The sequence below is a fragment of the Castor canadensis genome, chromosome 14, assembly GCF_047511655.1.
Source record: "Castor canadensis chromosome 14, mCasCan1.hap1v2, whole genome shotgun sequence".
NCBI classification, from domain to species: domain Eukaryota; kingdom Metazoa; phylum Chordata; class Mammalia; order Rodentia; family Castoridae; genus Castor; species Castor canadensis.
In genome coordinates this window covers 69,252,548-69,272,905 of record NC_133399.1, presented here as the reverse complement: position 1 = coordinate 69,272,905, position 20,358 = coordinate 69,252,548, and the positions used below count along the sequence as shown (strand labels likewise).

The following is a 20,358-nucleotide window of genomic DNA, read 5'->3' as shown; positions in this document are numbered from 1 at the left end:
TTGCATTTATATACACATGTATACATTGTTTGTACCATATTTGTCTTCCTACCCCCTTACCTGGCTACTTCCCCACTCCACAGAACATGTTCTGCCCTCCTGTTCTCCAATTTTGTAGAAGAAAAGCCATAAAAGATAAAATGAGAAACATGAAACTTTGCTAGTTTGAGATAAAGATCTCTACAAAGGGAGTTTCCTTGAGAAGTTCCCATGCATATGTGACTACAGCTCCAGCTGATTCCCCTCTTCCAGTTCTCTTCATTCCCCCCTAGGCCACTTCCCTTGGTGAACCCAGCAGTTTAAAATTTCTATATTCATTCCTATACTGTGAGCACGTGAAACCCATTCAAGATTTTGGTTTCCTTCCCTTGCCCCATCCCTCCCTTGCACAACTTCCCCTTAGTATGACCCGTGTCTCATAATATTCCTACATTTGTTTTGGGTCTAAAATTCGCATATGAGGGGGACAGGCAGCTTTTGGGGTTCTGAGTCTAGCTAACTGCACTTAAAATGATATTCTCCAATTCCTTACATTTACCTGTGAATGACAACGTTTCATTCTTTTTCTTGGCTGAGTAAAATTCCATTGTATATAAATACCACATTTTCTTAATCCATTCATCAGTAGTGGGGCATCTTGGAGCAGCCATCTTTTGAGGGCTTACTTCAGCATTGCTCAGAAGAAAGCAAACCTCCTTAACAGTAAAAACACCATAACAAATAAGATACGGAAATATAATAAAAATTACTGAAGACAACTACTATATTGTTTATATCCATTCAAAAGTGTAAAAACTAATATAAAATGAACTATAAAATTAAAAATTAATTAATGCAGAAGTAATAACAAAAGCAAGAAATTAAGTAAGATGCAGGAAAAGGGCAAAAAGAAGGAGGGTTAAGTAAAAACAATTAAAATAAGAAGAAAAGCAAAAGAATTTGAGGAAGATAAAAAAGAGATTAAAAATTTGATCACAAAATAAAAAATACATAAAGTAGAATAAGATAAAAAGAAAAAGAAAGAGAAAGCCAATATTTTAATAACAAAATAAAAGCAATATTAAAATATAATATAAAAAGTGATACAAACAAAGACTTGGAGAAACTTCTTTCTAGTCCTCAAATATTACAATATGCCTGGCTAAGGGTAGGGTAGAACATCTCAGCTAAAGTCTTTTGCAGTTCCTATTTTCTCCTGCCTTACTGGTTGATGCTGTGTGTGGGCTTAGGGCCATATCACTAAAGGGTATGTTATCAGTGTCAGGGCTGCATTCACCTTAGAAGTTTCCCTTCTTTGCATACTGGGAACTCCTGCTTGGTCTCATTGAGCTTTGTGACTTGTGGACCAGGGCAGTTACCACTCTTTCTAGAAGTGCCCCATTTTGTGCTGTCAGGCAGCAAACAGATGATCTGAAGTATGTCTCCAGTGTGCATCAGAGAATGGGGCAAGCAACCAGATCACTGAGTTCTATACTAGGGTTGGAACTTCCAGGAAACCAGGCACTGTGCCTGTTGGTCTTATCCCTTACATATTCCATCCAGCAGTAAATCACCCTGAGAGATGGTTGAAGCTGTGGAAATCAAGCCATCTGCTGGTCCTGGGCTAGGTATTTTCAGTCCCATTGCAGGGAGTCAGCTCTAGAGGCTTGACAATTGCCAGCCACATATTTGAAACTCTCAGTACGTACAGTAATCTACATGCAGCAGAGCTTGCTCATAGCCACACCACAATACCTGCCACATCTGGCACTCCATGCAACTTAAACTTCTCAGTTTGTCCATGTCTTACCCTTCCATTCTCCATAACATTTCTTTGTAGCCATCTCCCATCCAAATGGTGTGACAGACTCCCTGATTTGTGATTGTTCCTTGTTTTAGTTCAGGTAGCTCGGTCTTAAATAATAGACCCCCACTCAAGATAGCACCTGGCTGTAACACTCTAAGATAATGAGAATGACCCATCTGATTTCTTCTCTAATGCTAGGTTGCCACAGAGATGGAATCACCATCACACCAAATCCCTAAACTGGATTTAAGACTTGCAAGAACTGTGGCTTCCTCTTGCCACTAGGAGTGCCAGTCTTTGGTCAATACTGTTTCCTGCTTTACAGTTTTAGCTTTGGTTTCCCTTATCTCTGAGAGAGCAGGAGCTGGAGCTATATTCTCTTTGCTACTTTTTTCTGTGTCACTTTTCTGCTTCTCCATGCTTTATACCTGTGCTGTCACCTATTTTTTGATTCCTGGTGTTCTTCCTCTTCTTTTGTCTTTGAAATACAGCCCCTGTTTGTTAATCTGACTTCTCATTCACAGAGTCACACAGAGGAAATTTATAATCTGCCATACTACCCCAGAGTCTAGAACCTTAGTTTTATTAGCAAGGTAAATATTAATATTTATTTCCCATACATGAAGGCCTGTGTTGATTTCAAATAAGGTATAGTCTTAAGTGGTGATGAAATTCAGTAAGGATTTTTTGAGGATCGTTACTGAGCATCCCCCAGGCTGGACTACCACCTCCGTTTTCACCACCACTTTTCCCCATGTTGTAAGGTACTGCCAAATTAAGACCACGTCACATGTGGAAAGGAAAGATTTATTAGTCCAGACTGCAGCCCCCTGCCCTAAGATCAGGGAGCAGCTACTTGGGTGAATTGGGTAGTGGGCTTTATAGGAGGGTCCAAGCCAGGGGGAAGGGAGAGAGTTTCTGGTCTCTGATTATCTGTGATCACCAGGTGGAACAGGTTGACATGCCTGGCTAGTTGAGTAACTGGAAGTTCCTGAGTTGTTTTGCAAGCCGAGAAACAAGCAGGCAGGGAGAAACAAGTGGTCATAAATCAGGGGGTCTGGTTTTAAGGTGGTAGCCTTGGGACCTTCTGCCCACCCCATGAATGCCAGAGACCTAACACATGTCTTGCTTTCTTTTGTGAGAGTGTCTGGCTGTGGGACTGGAGTCTATGCTGTTGGGTATGTGGTTGTGGTGGTTTTCATGCCTGAATGTCTGATCACCTTGGATTTTTAGGAATCCTTAGGTAAATAAGGAATGCAATGAGAGTTGTTTGTCATGAAGTACAGAAAATCAGGAAGAGTACTGGTACTTTTAATCTCATGGAATTTTAAGTTGCTCAGAATTTTGTAATATTTTGATTTATGTCACAATCATTCCCAGTAATGTACTGTCTTCACAAAATTAAAAAGTAAAACTTAGGTATATTAATTGGATAGTTATTTTTTTCTTGGACTGGAAGTGTGGACCAAATGGTACAGTGCCTGCTTTGCAAGCATGAAGCCCTAAGTTCAAACCCCAGTTCAACCAAAAAAAAAAAAAGTTACTTTTTTCTTTAAGTGTAGGTGATGTTCACCTTTATTGTCCTCTTCTCTAAGTAGTATTAGTTGAACTAATACAAAGGAGAAAGTGCTCCCTGAAATCTCGGTCTTTCTCTCGCTCTCTGTCTCTCTCTCTCTCTCTCTTTCTCTCTCTTCCTGTCTCTCTCTCTCTCTCTCTCTCTCTCTCACACACACACACACACACACACCACTTTGTAAGTGTATATATAATAGGATATATGTATGCTGACCTATATAGATAAACTAAAATGATTTAAATAAATGTTTCTGTCTCTTTCTACTTCTTTCTCTGACTCAAACATATCATATTTTACTTTGATTACAACTCCCCCAATATCTGATCATATTTCTGTTGATAAAAAAAATACCACATGTTCTCAGATACACACAGACATAGATATACACATGGCTATTCAAGTGATTGCTAAATATTTCTTCACTAAAATGCCACATATTAGTTATTTTTATTCTTGCCTGTGATACTTCTAAAGGAAAGGAAAATAAAGATATCAAAGGTAAGTAAATTTAGAATTTCAGATTCATACAGGAGAATATTATGCACACTATAGCATGCAATTTAAGGGCATAGGGATTGATTAGTAGTCTCATATATACTTTAAAGCAGTGCTTGAGTCATTTGACAAATAACACTACAAAGAGACTCTGACTCCAGGGTGCTTTAAATAAATTAGGTAGCTGTGCTGACAAGACTTCAAAGTTACATGTGACAAGAGATATGTGTGAATTTAATTCTAGAATTGTAGATTTCTGTCATCAAAGTTTTCTATTTAAGCAATATCCATAGGAATTAAAATTAAATTAGATCCCTTCAAGCCTTACATTTTATGAACAATGGCATTTTATAAATGGACTTTTGTTTCAGGGTGACAGAGTGGATGGATGTTTTAGATATTGGGTATGCCTACCTACATTTTTGAGACAATATCATTTATGACTAAAATTATTCACAAAATTAGTATAGCTTTGCATATTTGCATATATCAACCTAGTAAGTAGCAGGAATTTACCTGATACATTCAAATATACCTGTGATGCAGGTGGGTAGATGTAAAATATCAAAATCTTATTTGAAACTACCATCATCTTAAGGAGCAATTGTCTGTTGAAAATTTGTAATTGTTTTACCTCTGAGATTATTTTCCCTAATCAGTAATAACTTGCTTAAATTACTTTAAATTACTTTAGATTATTGCCCTTAACATGCCCTCATAACATTACTGAATACATAGGGTTTCACACTTTAGTTCATATATCTGCACTTTACAATCTATTTTTATTTTATATTCTCTATGGGCCAAATGTATTTTTGAGACCTAGTAAGCAAATAGACAATATAAAACTTTACACAGAGAAGACTTAAATTTTGTGCTTTCAAGTAGAATCAATCAAATGTAATCTACACTTTCATTCGTATTTGGAGTAAGATGCTAACTTAACAAACAAAGTACAAGTCATTTGACTTTAGAAGGTGAAAGACTTTAGCTTTGTAGACTATCTTCATTTTAAATTAAAAATTTGGAGTTGGAATTAGACATGTTTTGCTTAAGATAGGAAAAAGAAATCAGCAAAATGTATGAGGAGAAAGGCTATCCTTTTTTCCAGACAGCAGCAATTAAAACTGGCAGCCTGTAAGAATAGTGAAATCCAACTCTGTGTGCACTCTGTGACCTAGTGTTTGAAAGCTGAAAGCATCACTCCTTTGTGTCTAATTGAATGATTGAATGATTGGAAGGATAGACAAGTTCCAATCCTTGTTTGACAACAGAAGAAAGGATTTTCTTAAGAGCTGTCTTTTAAATTAAACACCATGCTTCTGGGTTGGAATCAATATTTTCTGGTTTGTTTTCTTTAGTTAGTCTTCTACTTCCTTGTTCTTGTCTGTTAAATTAGCACAGTGTGATGAGCTCAGCTGAAATCAGCCTTTCTATTAGATAGGGCCATTGTTTCTCAGATCTGTCCAAATGCCAAGAATGTGGTAATATTCAACCAACAACATGGGGTTGCTTTGTCTGAATAGCCCTTGAAGAAATGTGATGAGATCAGGTACTGAGAAAAGTGGTGTACAATCACTTAATTTTCTCTAGTGAAGCATTTCAAGTTTGTAGACTTGGAGCAGTTACTTGATGCAGTTTTCTAGTAGCTTCTTAAACTTACAAAGATTTCAGCTCTAGAGAGAGCTATGTGGAAATTGACTTCAGATTTTGACATACGTAAACTATGATCTCCACTATTTTCAGAAAGTAAGCTTTTTCTTCTGAGCACTTTACTAAAAGTATTCTCCATGACTTAATTTTTCTAAGTTCTCATTGAAATGTTTCCAATTTTTACTTCATTAAAGCAAAACTTCTTGAAAATATAATTTTATGAAAGAAATATGGAATGTGAGGAAAGTTATAAAAAGGCACAAAATTAAGCTTTAAGTCAAATAGACAAATTATGTCCAATAATCTTTCATTATTATAGGTTCTGTCTGCAATTTGATGACAAATAACTAGCAATTACTGTGAGTTACTGTTTTGTAAGAGAAGTTTTAGCTTTTGCCTTCTATAAGATGGATATCAGAATTATTTTAAAAAAACGTAAGTTCTGGATAATGATAACAGTCACTGAAAGCAAATATGTGCAGGTGTTGTGAAGAGTAAGAGGAGGAAGGAGTTGGGTGGGTGAGGAGTAGGCTGGGCAGTGAAGACTGTGGAGACCCACAGCCTAGAGCTTAAGACTGCTTCCTCTGGACTGTGACTTCAGTTCTGTCACAAATGTGATCAAGGATATTCTTGCTAGTATGTATCAAGTCATTGGTTTCTTATCCATAAAATATGGAGAAAATAGATAACACCTCACTGGATTTTCATTGAATTAATATAAGCTGACGCATGTAAATATCATGTTTGAAACATAGCAAGTGGTCTACAAATGTCGGAAATTATAATATTATTAATAATATTATAGTCATACAGGCAGTATTTAGTATTACGTGTTAATGAAAGAACTCTATTCCTCATGTAGCATTTTCAATGAAGATATTTCTCTCTTTCACTCTCTGAAATAATACTTAACTATATAAAAATAATTTTGAACATTTTATATAATACTGAATTATATTCAATCCAATATAATAAAAGTAATTTAGTTGGTATTTTAGAGATATTTAGAAAAATAGCATAAGATGACAAGATGTAAAAGCAAAAAAGAAAAACTAAAATGTAGGAAATACATATTGTATATTAAATTCTAAGGCCAAAGTAAAGCTTTATCACAATAATTAAGTTAATAAAAATAATGACAATAATAGCATACTGCTATAATATCTTTCCATTGACTAAATACCATCATTTGCAGTAATTTATTACTCATCAGTATTTAGGGGGATGTGTATTATTTTCTTTTGGCTAACTGTGTCTCGGATTAAGCAATTTGTGAGAAATTCACACAGCTCTTAGATGCACAGAGTGGCAGATGAGGAGCTAGATCTGTACCTCCTCATTTATTGTCCTGTTTCATTTCTACTTCATCTCATTTATGTCAGAATATGCCTGCTTATATAACACATTCAGATCCTGAATTAGAATTTCTACAATAGAAAGGAGAGCTTCTAGGATCTGATTTATTTAGTAGCTAGTTTATAATTTCATGCAAATTAACTTAGTAGATCGGAAAAAGAGGTAAAGAGGAATAAATATACTCAAATCCTATATATCTGACTTTTTCAACTAAATCACTAATATCCCCTTGAGTAACCTCTCCATCTGGAAGTAGTTATGTAAATTAAAAGCTTCACTATGCCTAACAATGTCATTGGAAGAGAGTAAGATAAATGACTGATGTTATAAAACGTTGAGAAAACAGTAATGTAATCTTGGTCTGGAACTTAGAAGGTCTATCCAATATGAGAAAGAACATATTTTGGTTTTATGTCAGATATATATTCATTAATCAGGCTGACCATTGTCTTCAGAAGGAACTCGATAGAGTATATCAAAATAAATTTTATTCCTCACTTCACCTGTAGGGCTGGGATGTAGCTCGGTGGTACAGCACTTGCCTAGCATGCGTGAGGCCCTGGGTTCAATCCCAGCACCAAAAAAGAAAAGACAAAATAAAAAAACCTCTCTCCTCACTTTACCTGTAAAGTTTAGCATGGGTGTGCTTTGCATAAATTGGATAAAATTTCCATGTTCATATTCCTATAAATGATAACCAGACCATCTGTTATTTCACTATGAAGAAAGAAAGGGAGGCAGGAAGAAGGAGAGGGAAAGAGACATGAAAAATATATTGTGAACTTGACTGAATGGCCTTCATCTTCTTACTAACTAGTTGTATTTATTTCTGTTGATACTGTTATAATTGGAAAAAATTAAATGAACTAATAAACATAAATTGACTATCTATAGGACTACAGGTTTAAGTTTAATGAGATTTTTCACTGCATTCAAATCCAGTGTGCCTTTCTGAAATAATCCACCCTTGCCTCTTCCAGCTTCTAGACACTTAGCTTCTAGACATCCTCCTTCCACATTCCATGGAACCTACACCTTCTGCCATATTCAAATCCAGAAACGTCAGGCAAAGTGCCTCAGGCTTCCTTGTCTCTGAATTTCCCACACGTGCTTCTGTCTTCATTTTTAATGATCCTTGTGACTATTTTGGACCCTCTTGGACAATCCAGGAAATCCCATTTTAAGATTAATTATTTGGCAATCACAAATACATTTACCAATTGATTTCTCCTTCCCCTCTGAGGTAACATATCTACAAGTTTCAGGGGTAATGCATAGATTTGGGCATTGGAGGGGACCAATATTCTGCCTGCCATACTGGTTGATAATTGATCTATTTCATCATTTTACTTCCTTGATAGAGAGCTCTAGGAAGAGAGAGAGAATAATTACAAGTTTCATGCTTTATGAATTCAGGATTGGTAATAAGAAAATGAACTCACTGATTTTAGGAGAGTTTAGTTTCTTAAGTTCCCTGTATATTCTGGTTATCAGACCTTTGTCTGATTTATACCTGGAAAATATTTTCTCCCACTATGTGAGTGGTCTCTTCAGTTTAAAGACCATTTCTTTTGTTGTGCAGAAGCTTTTTAATTTTATGAAGTCCCATTTGTCCATCCTTCCTCTTAGTTGCTAGCTGCTGGGGTTCTATTGAAGAAGTCCTTGCCTATACCTATTACTTCCAGAGTGTTTCCTGCTCCTTCCTGTACTAACTTCAGAGTTTTGGCTCTGATATTAAGGCCCTTAATCCATTTTGAATTGATACTAGTACAGGGTGATAGACATAGATCTAGTTTCAGGTTTTTGCAGACAGATAACCACTTTTCCCAGCAACATTTGTTGAAGAGGCTGTCTTTTCTCCATCATATATTTTTGGCACCTTTGTCAAAAATGAGGTGGGTATAGTTTTATGGATTCATATCTGGGTCCTCTGTTCTGTTCCACATGGTCTTCATGTCTGTTTTTGTGCCAGTACCATGCTGTTTTTATTACTATTTCTTTGTACTATAGTTTGAAGTCAGGTATTGTGATACTTCCAGTATTGCTCTTTTTGCTGAGTATTGCCTTGGCTATTCACAGTCTCTTGTGTTTGCAAATGAACTTTAGGATAGATTTTTCAATCTCTGTGACGAATGTCATTGGGATTTTGATGGGAATTGCATTAAACATGTAGATTGCTTTTGGTAGTATAGCCATTTTTACTATGTTGATTCTACCAATCCATGAGCAGGAGAGATCTTTCCATCTTCTGTAGTCTTCCTCGCTGTCTTTCTTCAGGAGTTTGTAATTCTTCTTGTAGAGGTCATTAACATCCTTTGTTAAGTTTACTCCTAGGTACTTGATTTTTTTTTTTTTGAGGCTATTGTGAATGGAATTGTTTCCTTATATTCCCTTCTCAGTTTGTTCATTATTGGTGTATGGAAAAGCTAATGATTTTTGTAAGTTGATTTTGTATCCTGCCACCTTGCTATAGCTGTTTATTGTATCTAGGAGTTTATGGATAGAGTTTTTCGCAACGTTAAGGTATAGGATCTTACCGTCTGAAAATAGGGATATTTTGACAGTTCTTTACCTATTTGTATTCTTTTTATTTCTTCTTCTTGCATAATTGCTCTGGCTAGAAATTCCAGTACTATGCTCAATAGGAGTGGGGATAGTGGGCACCCTTGTCTTGTTCCTGATTTTAGGGAAAATGGTTTCAGTTTTTCACTGAAACCATTAATCATTACTTAATGATTAATCATTACTTAATCATCATTAAGTATGATATTGGCTGTAGGTTTGTCATATATAGTCTTTACAATGTTGAGGTACATTCCTTCTATTCCTAGTTTTCATAAAGCTTTTATCATGAAGTGGTGTTCAACTTGGATTGTAACACATTTGTACATGAAAGCAAAGCTAGGAATCTTTCTGTATAGCTATCCTTAACTCAACTAACAAAAACACTTTGTCTTCCTTATTATGCTTATGTCTTCTCTTCAACAAAATTAGAGATAAGGGCAGAACAAGTTCTGCCTGGAAGCAAGGTGGGGGAGGCAGGAGAGGGTGAGGGAGGGAGGCAGGGATGAGAAATGACCCAAACAATGTATGCACATGTGAATACATGAATAATAAGAAAAAATAAACAAAGAAAGAAAATGAACTCAGAGTGAGTGTATCTGTGCTCTAGCCATAAGTAATTTTTGTTTTCGCTAATGTTGGGTCATGAAAAGCCAGACACTTTTGGTGCATTATACAACCCTTCTATGCCTTTATTTTCTCAGCTGCAAATGGGGATAGTATGATTTTTTAAAATTTCTTTCAGAGTTTTGTCATAAAAATTATATTACTTGATGTAAGATTTGTTCAAATCTTAACAATGTTACTGAAGAGATTTAAATGCTCAATGAATGTTAATCCTGATCAATTAATTCTTCTTGCTGTTTTGAACTTTAACACATCCAGAGCATGACAAACCTTTAGCAGCCAGTCTATTTACTGACCACTTCCCTATTGTATGAAGGTGAAGTAAATATCATGTAATCTCAGCTTTAAAATTTATCTTAAATTTAATTATTCTGTCCTTCCAACCAAGTTTGTGTCTTTTTTCTTATATTTTGTAATCTATCATTCTCTTTACACACTTGATATCAGATATTTGATAATATCCCAATATAGTCTGATTCAGTCTTAGAAAATTTTGATGTAAAGAGCCATTTTATCTCTAAAAGAGATAACAATATACTTCTACATAAGATTAAATTTAATTAAGGTACTGGTGTTTCTTAAGAAGGATAGACATTTTGTTGAGGTAGGCTCACCTGTTAGGAAAATACCTTTCACAGCTCTTCTGTATTTCATAGTAAAATATTTTATGATGGGTTAATGTTTCCTAAATTTCTCTTCAAATTAAACAATAAGTTTGAGCTTCTCATGAGAGTAGGGGAGAAGAAAAAGGTCCAAAAGATAAAGGGAAATTAGGTGAAGCTGGCTATAACTTGAAAAGGTGGCTGCAAACTGTAATTATCCAGTGAAGATTTTATACGAACCTCTTTAAGAACATAAATATTTATGTATATCTTATGGATATTTTATATTCATTTTAAAGTCACACCATTAATTCATTGTCAGTAAATGAGAATGTTCATATCCCTGGATCATCATAGATCACTAAATTTGTGTGTGTGTGTGTGTGTGTGTGTGTGTGTGTGTGCGTTGAGTATTTTCTTTTTTTTATTCATTTATTCACATGTGCATACATTGTTTGGGTCATTTCTCCCTCTCTGTTCCCCCCACCCAAAATCTTTTAAACTGACTTAAACATGCCAATACTACTCAGAAATTATGACACGAACATCATAACATAATGTGTACACCTGAATACCGATATGATCTAACATTTTCTGAAAGCATGGTCCTATGAGGTAACAAGAACTGATATTTTTTTTATTTCATGTGTTAGAATATTACAATATCAAATAAGTAAGTGACTTATTCAATGTTACATTGCTAGTGAGACACAGAATAAACCTGGATCTCAAATCTTCTGTTGTATGTCCTATCTAATGTTATGTTGTTAAAAAAAAAAAAAACTATGTACTTTATTTCATTTTGGTGAACTGACAAAATAACTATTGGTGCATAATGATTTAAAGGAATAGAAAACTTTTATCTAACTGACACTGATTCCTATTGTCTTTTTTGTATATAATTTTAGTCACTTTAGCAATAACAAAATTATTTCTAAATTGACAGAAAATTTAGTAAAACATGTTATTTTAAAACAGTTATTTAAAATAAACAGTTGACTACTTCAAAAAGACATTATTTTCTATTTCAGTTAAAATGCTGTTTTGATAAGTTCCACAAATACTTTAAAGTGGTCACTTTCCAAAGCCCCACATAATGGAATCCATTTGCTATGAGTTAAAACTGGAAAATGATAGTGGATAGCTTTTTATCTCAGCCATCAAAATGACATGTTGATGTTTCTAATGTCCTGGTTATTTCAAAAGATTCAAAGAAATTACACATATTTGCATTTCATTTGTAATTTCATGGCTAGAGCAACTGTTCTTTTCTCTTTTTTTAGTGTAACAGCTATTCAGTTTTTTATCATGTAAGTTTCTTGTCTTTTTACCTAATGAGTTATTTTTAATAAGTTATTTATACATTCTTGATTTTTAATTTGTATATTAGTTATATATTATTTCTATATATTTGTATCTATTTTACTTATTTACATATTCTGGATGCTAATTATTAGTTTTATGCATTACACACTGTAAGCTTATTGCTTTACCTTTGCTTATGGTGCTTTTTGCTGTTAAGAAAAAATTTATACTATTATAGTCAAATTCATTGCATAGTATCATTTACTGAATAGTTACCTCATGGTAGAGCACTTCACTAGCATGACCAGGCCCTTAGTTTAATCCGTAACATATATTGGATATACATTGCTAAGTAACTATTCAGTACTACTGAGCTACTTGTCCAACCCCAAATTTTATGTATTTTGTATAAGAATCTATCCTTACTCTCTGATAAAGAAATGCATTTTTTACTTTGAAGTGTTCTCAAGAGCAGAGGATGTAGCTTGGTACCCCATTTCAGGTTTAATCTAGTTTATTTTGATTAGTGATGAATTAAGCTCCTTTCCCATATCTAGTCAAGTGCTTAAATGTTTTCTATTTGTTTACTTAACTTTTTTATTATTTTTAAAAGTTCCTTGTATGTTTTAATAACAAAACACACAAAATATTTTTTAACTACTGTGGCAAAAATATTTTCTGTGAGGCTAATATTGGTTTTTACTTTGTGTTATCCTTTGTTGAACAGTAATTATTGATTTAAATATATCAATTTTGTAATATTACCCTCACTGTATAGAGGCATCATTCCACACATTTTTATAATCTTACCCTTTATATTTTTATCCAACTGAAATTGATATTTTGCATGTGGCAAAAATTCAGTATTATTTTTCTTTTTATGTAACAAACTATTCTACTATCATTTGCTCAATAGTTACTTGATTTACCACCTTGTTCACTAGTGACTTTTCTATAAGCCAAGTTTTCATATAAGTGTAAATCTGCTTTATTTCTGGGAACTCTATTTTAAGATACTAGTCTATTTCTCTGTCTCTGTTGCAGCTAATGACTTAGTAAATTTGAATTTTATAATAAGTCTTGTTATCTGGTTAAGAAACTCAGTGCACTTGGATATTTGGAAGTAGATAATCAGATTTCCTTATTATTATTGATATTCTTTTAAATAGAATGGTTCTCATGTTTCATCAAATACTGTTGATGATTTCATTGGAATTCCATTAAATCTAATCAAAATACTGGAAAATTTGACAGCTTTATTGTATGTCTGATCATATCATACTCCACATATATTCTTAATTTCTTTAATGTGTTTTGATTAACTTTAAGTGTGTGATCACACACTTGTTAAATTTTTCTTATGTCAAAAAATTCATTTATTAATCTCATTAAAATTTCTGTAGGTTCATTTGAGTTTTCTCTTTAAAAAATAAAGTTTTCTTAGAAGCATGACAGTTTTGGGGTTTTTTTGTCCAAAACATTATCCTGTTCTTATACTTGCACTTCCCTTCCACAACTACAATGTGGCAAGATAAGAATTATAGTACTATAAAGTTGACTTGATTAGGTGTACAATTAATGAAGAACAGAGATATAAAACAGGTCTTGGAAGAGAATACTATTGTGGGAAGGGAAAGATGAATGGAGAAGATAAAGAAGGATGAATATGGCTGATATACTTTGTATATATGTATGAAGCATTTTAACTCCACATTTAGCTTTGTGTTTTAGAATATCATTGGGCAGCAGTTTGCTATTTTTTGCATAAAATCTAAATGACATTAAAGCTATGAAAAGAAGTGCCGTTACAAGGATGGTCAGCAAGAAAAGACATCTCAGGATTCTTCTCCTGGTTGACTTGGGTGTTGGGACATGATTGTACCACAAATCAAATGAGGCTATAAAAGAGGAGAAATAAAGCTTTTCAAGAAGAATCTTGAAATATTGATCCTTATCCTTACATCACATCTGTAAAAGACAATAATACCGTATCATAGCCTGAAAAGAGCAATAAATAAACTTAAAATGTACACTTTTGGAACAGATGTGATAGTTTTTAAATGAGTGTTTCTAGTGGTAACCCTAAATGTGTTTAGAAAATGTAAAGCTCACATTTGCCTTATGAGGTGAAAATTTAATAAAGAGACTTCGGAGACCCATAGAAGAGGACTGAGTAGGTGGATTGCATGAGTTTACTTAAGCATTGCAAACACTTTGCACAATGCAAAAACAGTGTCCAGGAAAACAATTGTAACTCTTTGTACAGGTGAGATATCAATAGGTGTAGTAAGATTATACACAGATATACATAGTAATATATTATTTATATTTTTGATGTTAGCAGAGGCAAGAACACCATTTATATTGTTAAAATAACACAAATGGGAGTTACAGTGCATGTTAAAGTAGGTTGACACCTCTTTCTTTAAAGGATAACAATGCCTTTTTGTGTCAGAGGAACTGCTTAAATGGAGTAACATGACTGTTAATATTTTTTCAATATTGCTTGCACCAGATAACTTCTTTTCTGCCAATTTGTAGGAGCGAGTTCATTTCCACTTGTATTTAAGGAGTAATGAGAAGAGTTATGGTCTACATATTTTGATATGTTTGTAAAACATTCATATAACTGTAACTGTTAGAAATTGAAAGTACCTTAGAGATCATGTTATTCAACATCTAATTTTACAAACAAGAACCAGAGGATTTAACTACTTATCAAAGACTCAAGAACAAGTTACAGGCAGACCTGGGAATGAAGTAAAAGTGTTCCAGGTTTAATCTGTGTCTTTATCAAATTAGATTTGTGGAAAACAGATACAGATAAGAGAAAGGAAAAACATGAAAGCAAGATAGGAAGACTTGCAAAGAGTTTGACATATTAACTAATTAACCAAGTTTGAGTTATAAAGTTTATGAATAAATAGGAATCTTTCTGCCCCATTACTACATGACATTGCCCTGGACCTAATCCTTATTGTAGATTGGAATTCAAGATGTGTCTATGCTACCATATGAAGAGGATTAGGAGGATAAAATTCTCATGCTTTGAAAGCTTTTCTCACAGACAATTCATCCCTCTTATAGAAAAATCTCTTCAGTACCATACGACCTATACATAAAAGTCACACCATTATTTGTTACCCATCAAGAAAAGAGACAAAAATTTTCATCATCATGGTGAATTTTATTGAAAAAAATCTAAAAGCTACCTGTCCTCATTTGACAAACATTGGGACAAATACTTGAAAATATAATTTAGATGTTCCTAATCCAGTCTAATCTTTCTTCCAATAAACATTCCTCTTATGGAGCTAATTTGACAAATCCTTAACAAAAAAGTTTCACCCTTAAAAATGAAAGAAAATCTGAATAAAATTAAATATAAGTATCCCTTTTAATGTGGCTATCTACCTTCTCTATACTTTAAATCTATATGCTAAGCATTTACCCTAGGTACTCATTATCAGTTCAATACTCCTTTTCCCCATAAGAACAAGCAAAAGGAAAAAAAATGAGAAGATAAGAGCTAGAGAGAAAGGAAAGAAATTCTCTTGTATTTTTAATTGTCAAATCAAGAAAACCTAATACTCTGACATTTGTGACAATTCCCCAATTCATGGGAGATTTATTTTCACTTTTGATTTTTTTTTCTTCTAATACATATCTATTTCAAGTGACTTTTATTGTTCCTCACTGCTATCTTTCAAGATTATCTTGGATGATTGCTCATTTTTGAAAATTTGGCCTCAAATGGAGGATGGGATTAGATTTTCACTATTTGGAAGCCTACATTTAGTTAGTTAGTTATGGTATTTTATTTAGTTTTTGATTTAGGCCCAGAGGTGGTATACTTATAGATTTAATTCAGTAAGAATCATTTTTGAAAATCTTTAATGATTTTCTATAATAAAACTTGATTCAGAAGTTTTTAATCATCATTGAAAACTTAAATATTTTATGGCATTCTACTTTCATTTATCACCCACATATTCTGTGTTAAGTTACTATGCATGCCAATCTGTGTTTAAAAATAAATATTGTAACTGATATTTAATTATATTTCTGTCACCTTTTCTAGGAAATTTTCATAATCATACAATAGTGGAAATTAGTTTATGAACTTTGCACATGGATAACTAACCTATCTGGAAGTTATATCATATTTTAAAAGGTCAAAGTCTCTGTCCTTGAGATATGCAAATGTATCCCTTCAAATATACTTTCAAATGTCATTCCCAGCAAAATAATACAATTAGAATTTTACCTCAATCTATTATTTTATATTCAAAGACCAATCTTAAAGAATCTTCCACTTAGAAAATAAAATATCTCACAAAATATAAAAAGAGTGAACTCCTTAAAGAAATAATTGCTTGAAATTTGTGAAAACAACAAAAAGAATTAGCATTGTATGTCCTACAGGGAATCTTCAGGGAATGATAAAAGACCCCTACTAAACCCAATAAAAGGTCAGCAAATTTCAATAGCTTTTAGCTTATAAAATGAAATCTGTAATCTTAGGGACTTACTGTAGCATCTGTTTTCCTTCAGAACCATAATATAGATGAAATAAAGTTGCAATCCTTGAAAAGTCTTCTTCTGTGATTTAAGATTTAGGTCTGAATTGCTATTTTATTTATAAGAATCAAGTAGTACTAATACACTTCTGTATGCAATTATTATTTGAAATCTTAGTTCTAATTTCCTTATAGTAATTTTATCCTGGCTTATTGAATATTACTTTACATTTTCCTTCACATTAAATAGAAGCATATTTGTTTTATAGGTTTAAAATTTTGGATTGCATCATATTATTAAAATGACATTGATGAGCATTTATGGAGCAGGTGCAACATTCTTCAAGATACTTGAGAACCATTAGACCAAAACAAAAATAAAAACATAAAACATTATTTTAATTACAAAAAATTGTCATCTCCTTTTTTGAAGAAATTTTGACTTGTTTTTTAAGAGGAAAAACAGTCCATTTTTTTTTCTCAGTTGAATTATAGTAAAGCTCTCAGTGTGTAGAAAATCAAATGGAGTCAGTAAGTGAAAGTTTAGATCAGGTGTCATTCAGTTGCAGTAGGAAGATGTTAGCATGCATGTCTCCTTTGGACAACTATAACCCCTCATGATTTCAGCAACAGATAAATGAATTAAAATAGTTCATACTTTGAGATAGTGCTTTAACTTCAGAGAGGTCAAAATAATGTGGCATGCCCTTGATCTAATGTCCACATATGAGGGAGAATATACGATTTTTGGTCTTTTGGGCCAGGCTAACCTCACTCAGAATGATGTTCTCCAATTCCATCCATTTATACCTGTGAATGATAACATGTCATTCTTCTTCATGGCTGCATAAAATTCCATTGTATACAAATACCACATTTTCTTAATCCATTCGTCAGTGGTGGGGCATCTTGGATGTTTCCATAACTTGGCTATTGCGAATAGTGTTGCAATAAAAATGGGTGTGCAGGTGCCTCTGGAGTAACCTGTGTCACATTCTTTTGGGTATATCCCCAAGAGTGGTATCACTAGATCATATGGTAGGTCAATGTTTAGATTTTTAAGTAGCCTCCAAATTTTTTTCCAGAGTGTTGTACTAGTTTACATTCCCACCAGCAGTGTAAGGGGTTTCCTCTTTCCCCACATCCTCACCAACACCTGTTGTTAGTGGCATTGCTAATTAGATCAAGGGCAAACACAACAAGGGGTTTGGACTTTGATCACATGATAAAGCAAGAGCACATAAGGGAGGTACGAGGATAGGTAAGACACCCAAAAAACTAGATAGCATTTTTTGCCCTCAATGTGGAGAAACTAAAGCAGATACTTTAAAGCAACTGAGGCCAATAGAAGAAGGGGACCAGGAACTAGAGAAAAGGTTAGTTTGAGAAGAATTAACTTAGAAGGTAACACACATGTACAGGAAAGCAATGCAAGTCAACTCCCTGTATAGCTATCCTTATATCAACTAACAAAAACCCTTGGTCCTTCCTATTATCGTTTATACTCTCTCTTCAACAAAGTTAGAGATAAGGGCAGAATAGTTTCTGCCTGGTAGCAAGAGGTAAGGGGGCGTAAAGACGTGGGCGGGGGGGGGAAGGGTGGAAAATGACCCAAACATTGTATGCACATATGAATAAAATAAATTTTTTTTAAAATGTGGCATGTGTTCTATTTGGTAATTACTAAAAATCTATATGAGAAAAAATTTATAAATGTCCTATGAAACCTGTCTTTAAATAACTAGGAATCTGCTGCACTAGAGCTAATGCTCCACAGTTTCATTTATGTCCTGCTATTTTCAGACACATAGAACCAAGTATTGCAACCTATCCTTCCCTCCAGTCCATTTAACTGAGAAAGAAAGAGATGGGATTTTGTTCTTTGATTAGAAGATGGAAATTCCCAATCTGAAGTGATTAATAATGTAATTTTTAAGCAATTAGCATAATGACATTTAGATTTGCCTTCGATTCTTCATTACATTGTACCGTTTTGCCAACATTTCTCTTTCATTGTCACTACTCCTGTTTACATTTTCCCATTTGAGGAAGAATATTTGATGGATAAAAATAAAGATGCAACCCAGAATGTCTGTGGACTTGCTTATTGACTGCTGTATTCATACTGCCCCCAGGCACTGAAGGAGCAGTATTTGGGCACTCTGTGGAGACACCTCACATCAGAGCAGAACCATCCCAAGACCTCAGGTAAGTGCACCCTCTATTATCTGTGTCACAGCTTCCATAACTGTTGAGCACCCATGATGTATAAAGAACTAAAATAGTACATACTTGTATGAAGAATTGACATTCTCTTGAACCATGATAGTCAGGTATTTGATTGAGGGCAAGAAAACTTGAGTTATTATTCTAACTTCCATATCTTTTCTAATGGACTTATAATGAATATAAAAATAAATATACCAGGAAGGAGGAGTGAAGAAAGTGAAAGGAAAAGACAATTATTGAGGAAGTTGAGAGCAATACTTACAAAAATAACAATGCTGGAAAATATGACATAGATAATGATACACATGATATGCACAGGCGTGAACAAAGGAGAGGGAGAAAGCTGTATGTGATTAACATGTATTACATATAAGGAAATACAGAAGCAAAAGGAAGAACTTCATTGCCTGTACTGGGTTCCTGAGTCTTATATTCCCAGTGAAACAAGCTATTTGTTTTTGCTTTACTTCCAAAGAGCACAGCTATATGTAAAATTTCTCCCTACCCAGAATATTACGAGTTAGCAACATGACAGGCAATTATCCCCAAGATAATCAGGGCAACTGTTAATAAAAGTTGGAATTTGAAAATCTAAGTAACTACTCCATAGACATTCTTAATTCAATAAATAAAGTAAAATTTGGAGATTTAAATGGTTTACATAAATAATTTCTTATAGACAAATTATACTCCAACATGTATTCACTACAGTATTTTTCAAAGGCAATGGTAATGACACTAAAAATAAAGTCATGTTAAGGATGTCACATGTTAGATAACAGTATCAAACTGAGAAACAGAGTCTCTGTCTTGGAAAATAATTATATTAAGTAAAAAATTTTCATATAGACCATTGTTCAGTAGTTCTCCAATGGGTGTGCAGAAAATTCTCTAATGAAAACAGAATACAAAAGCTGAAATTTTAATGCAAAAAAGTATACTTTTAGAACAATAATTTGCAAGTCTTTATAGCTTCATGCTAAGAGTTCATGAAGAACTTAATTTCTGAGAAACACAGATTAAACCAGCCTCTTCCTGTCACTCATCCATTTTTTAGTAAGAGAAAATAATTTATTCCATGCAACAACTGTAAGGAGGGAATTAAGAGTGTGGAAGACTTACATATGAGAAGTATTTCATAATGTGCGATGGTCTTCATTCCTGGGCCTTTTCCTAGAAAGTTGGCATCTTTTATGTAATTATTTATTTTATCCTTCTCCATCTAAAAGGTTGTAAGTTCCATTTAAACAAAACCCATATGCTCCTTGGTCATTCTTAGTGCTATAGAAGCCAGCAATGTATGTCTTATATAATAGCATGATACATATTTGTTAATTTGAATCACTGTCACAAAGCATTAAAAAGTAACTGTATGTGACATAAAGAATAGGGCAGCTACAAGACACATATGATAGCATTTAACTCAATTTTTAGACTCTTTTAATATAGACACCAGGCACAGAAAGACAATGCTCTCACTCATATGCATATAAAAGTTGACCTCACAGAATTTGAGAGTAGTACAGTGGTTACAGAGTCTGGGAAGAACAATAGGGTGGATGGACTGGGGAGATGTTGATCAGTGGATGTCAAGATATCATTAGATTTGGAATAAAAAGTTCGAGTATGCCATTCTACGGTCAAATG

At 33.7% G+C, this 20,358-nt stretch overlaps 1 protein-coding gene across 2 annotated transcripts in view; it reads left to right on the top strand.

Moving 5' to 3' along the window:
• Sgcz (sarcoglycan zeta) overlaps nt 1-20,358 on the top strand; it is a 1,041,297-nt gene that overhangs the window by 995,790 nt on the left and 25,149 nt on the right. For both annotated transcript variants that reach the window (XM_074054729.1, XM_074054730.1), the window contains exon 6: nt 18,618-18,690. In XM_074054729.1, coding sequence (XP_073910830.1) covers nt 18,618-18,690 — 73 coding nt within the window. The remainder of the gene's footprint in view (nt 1-18,617; nt 18,691-20,358) is intronic.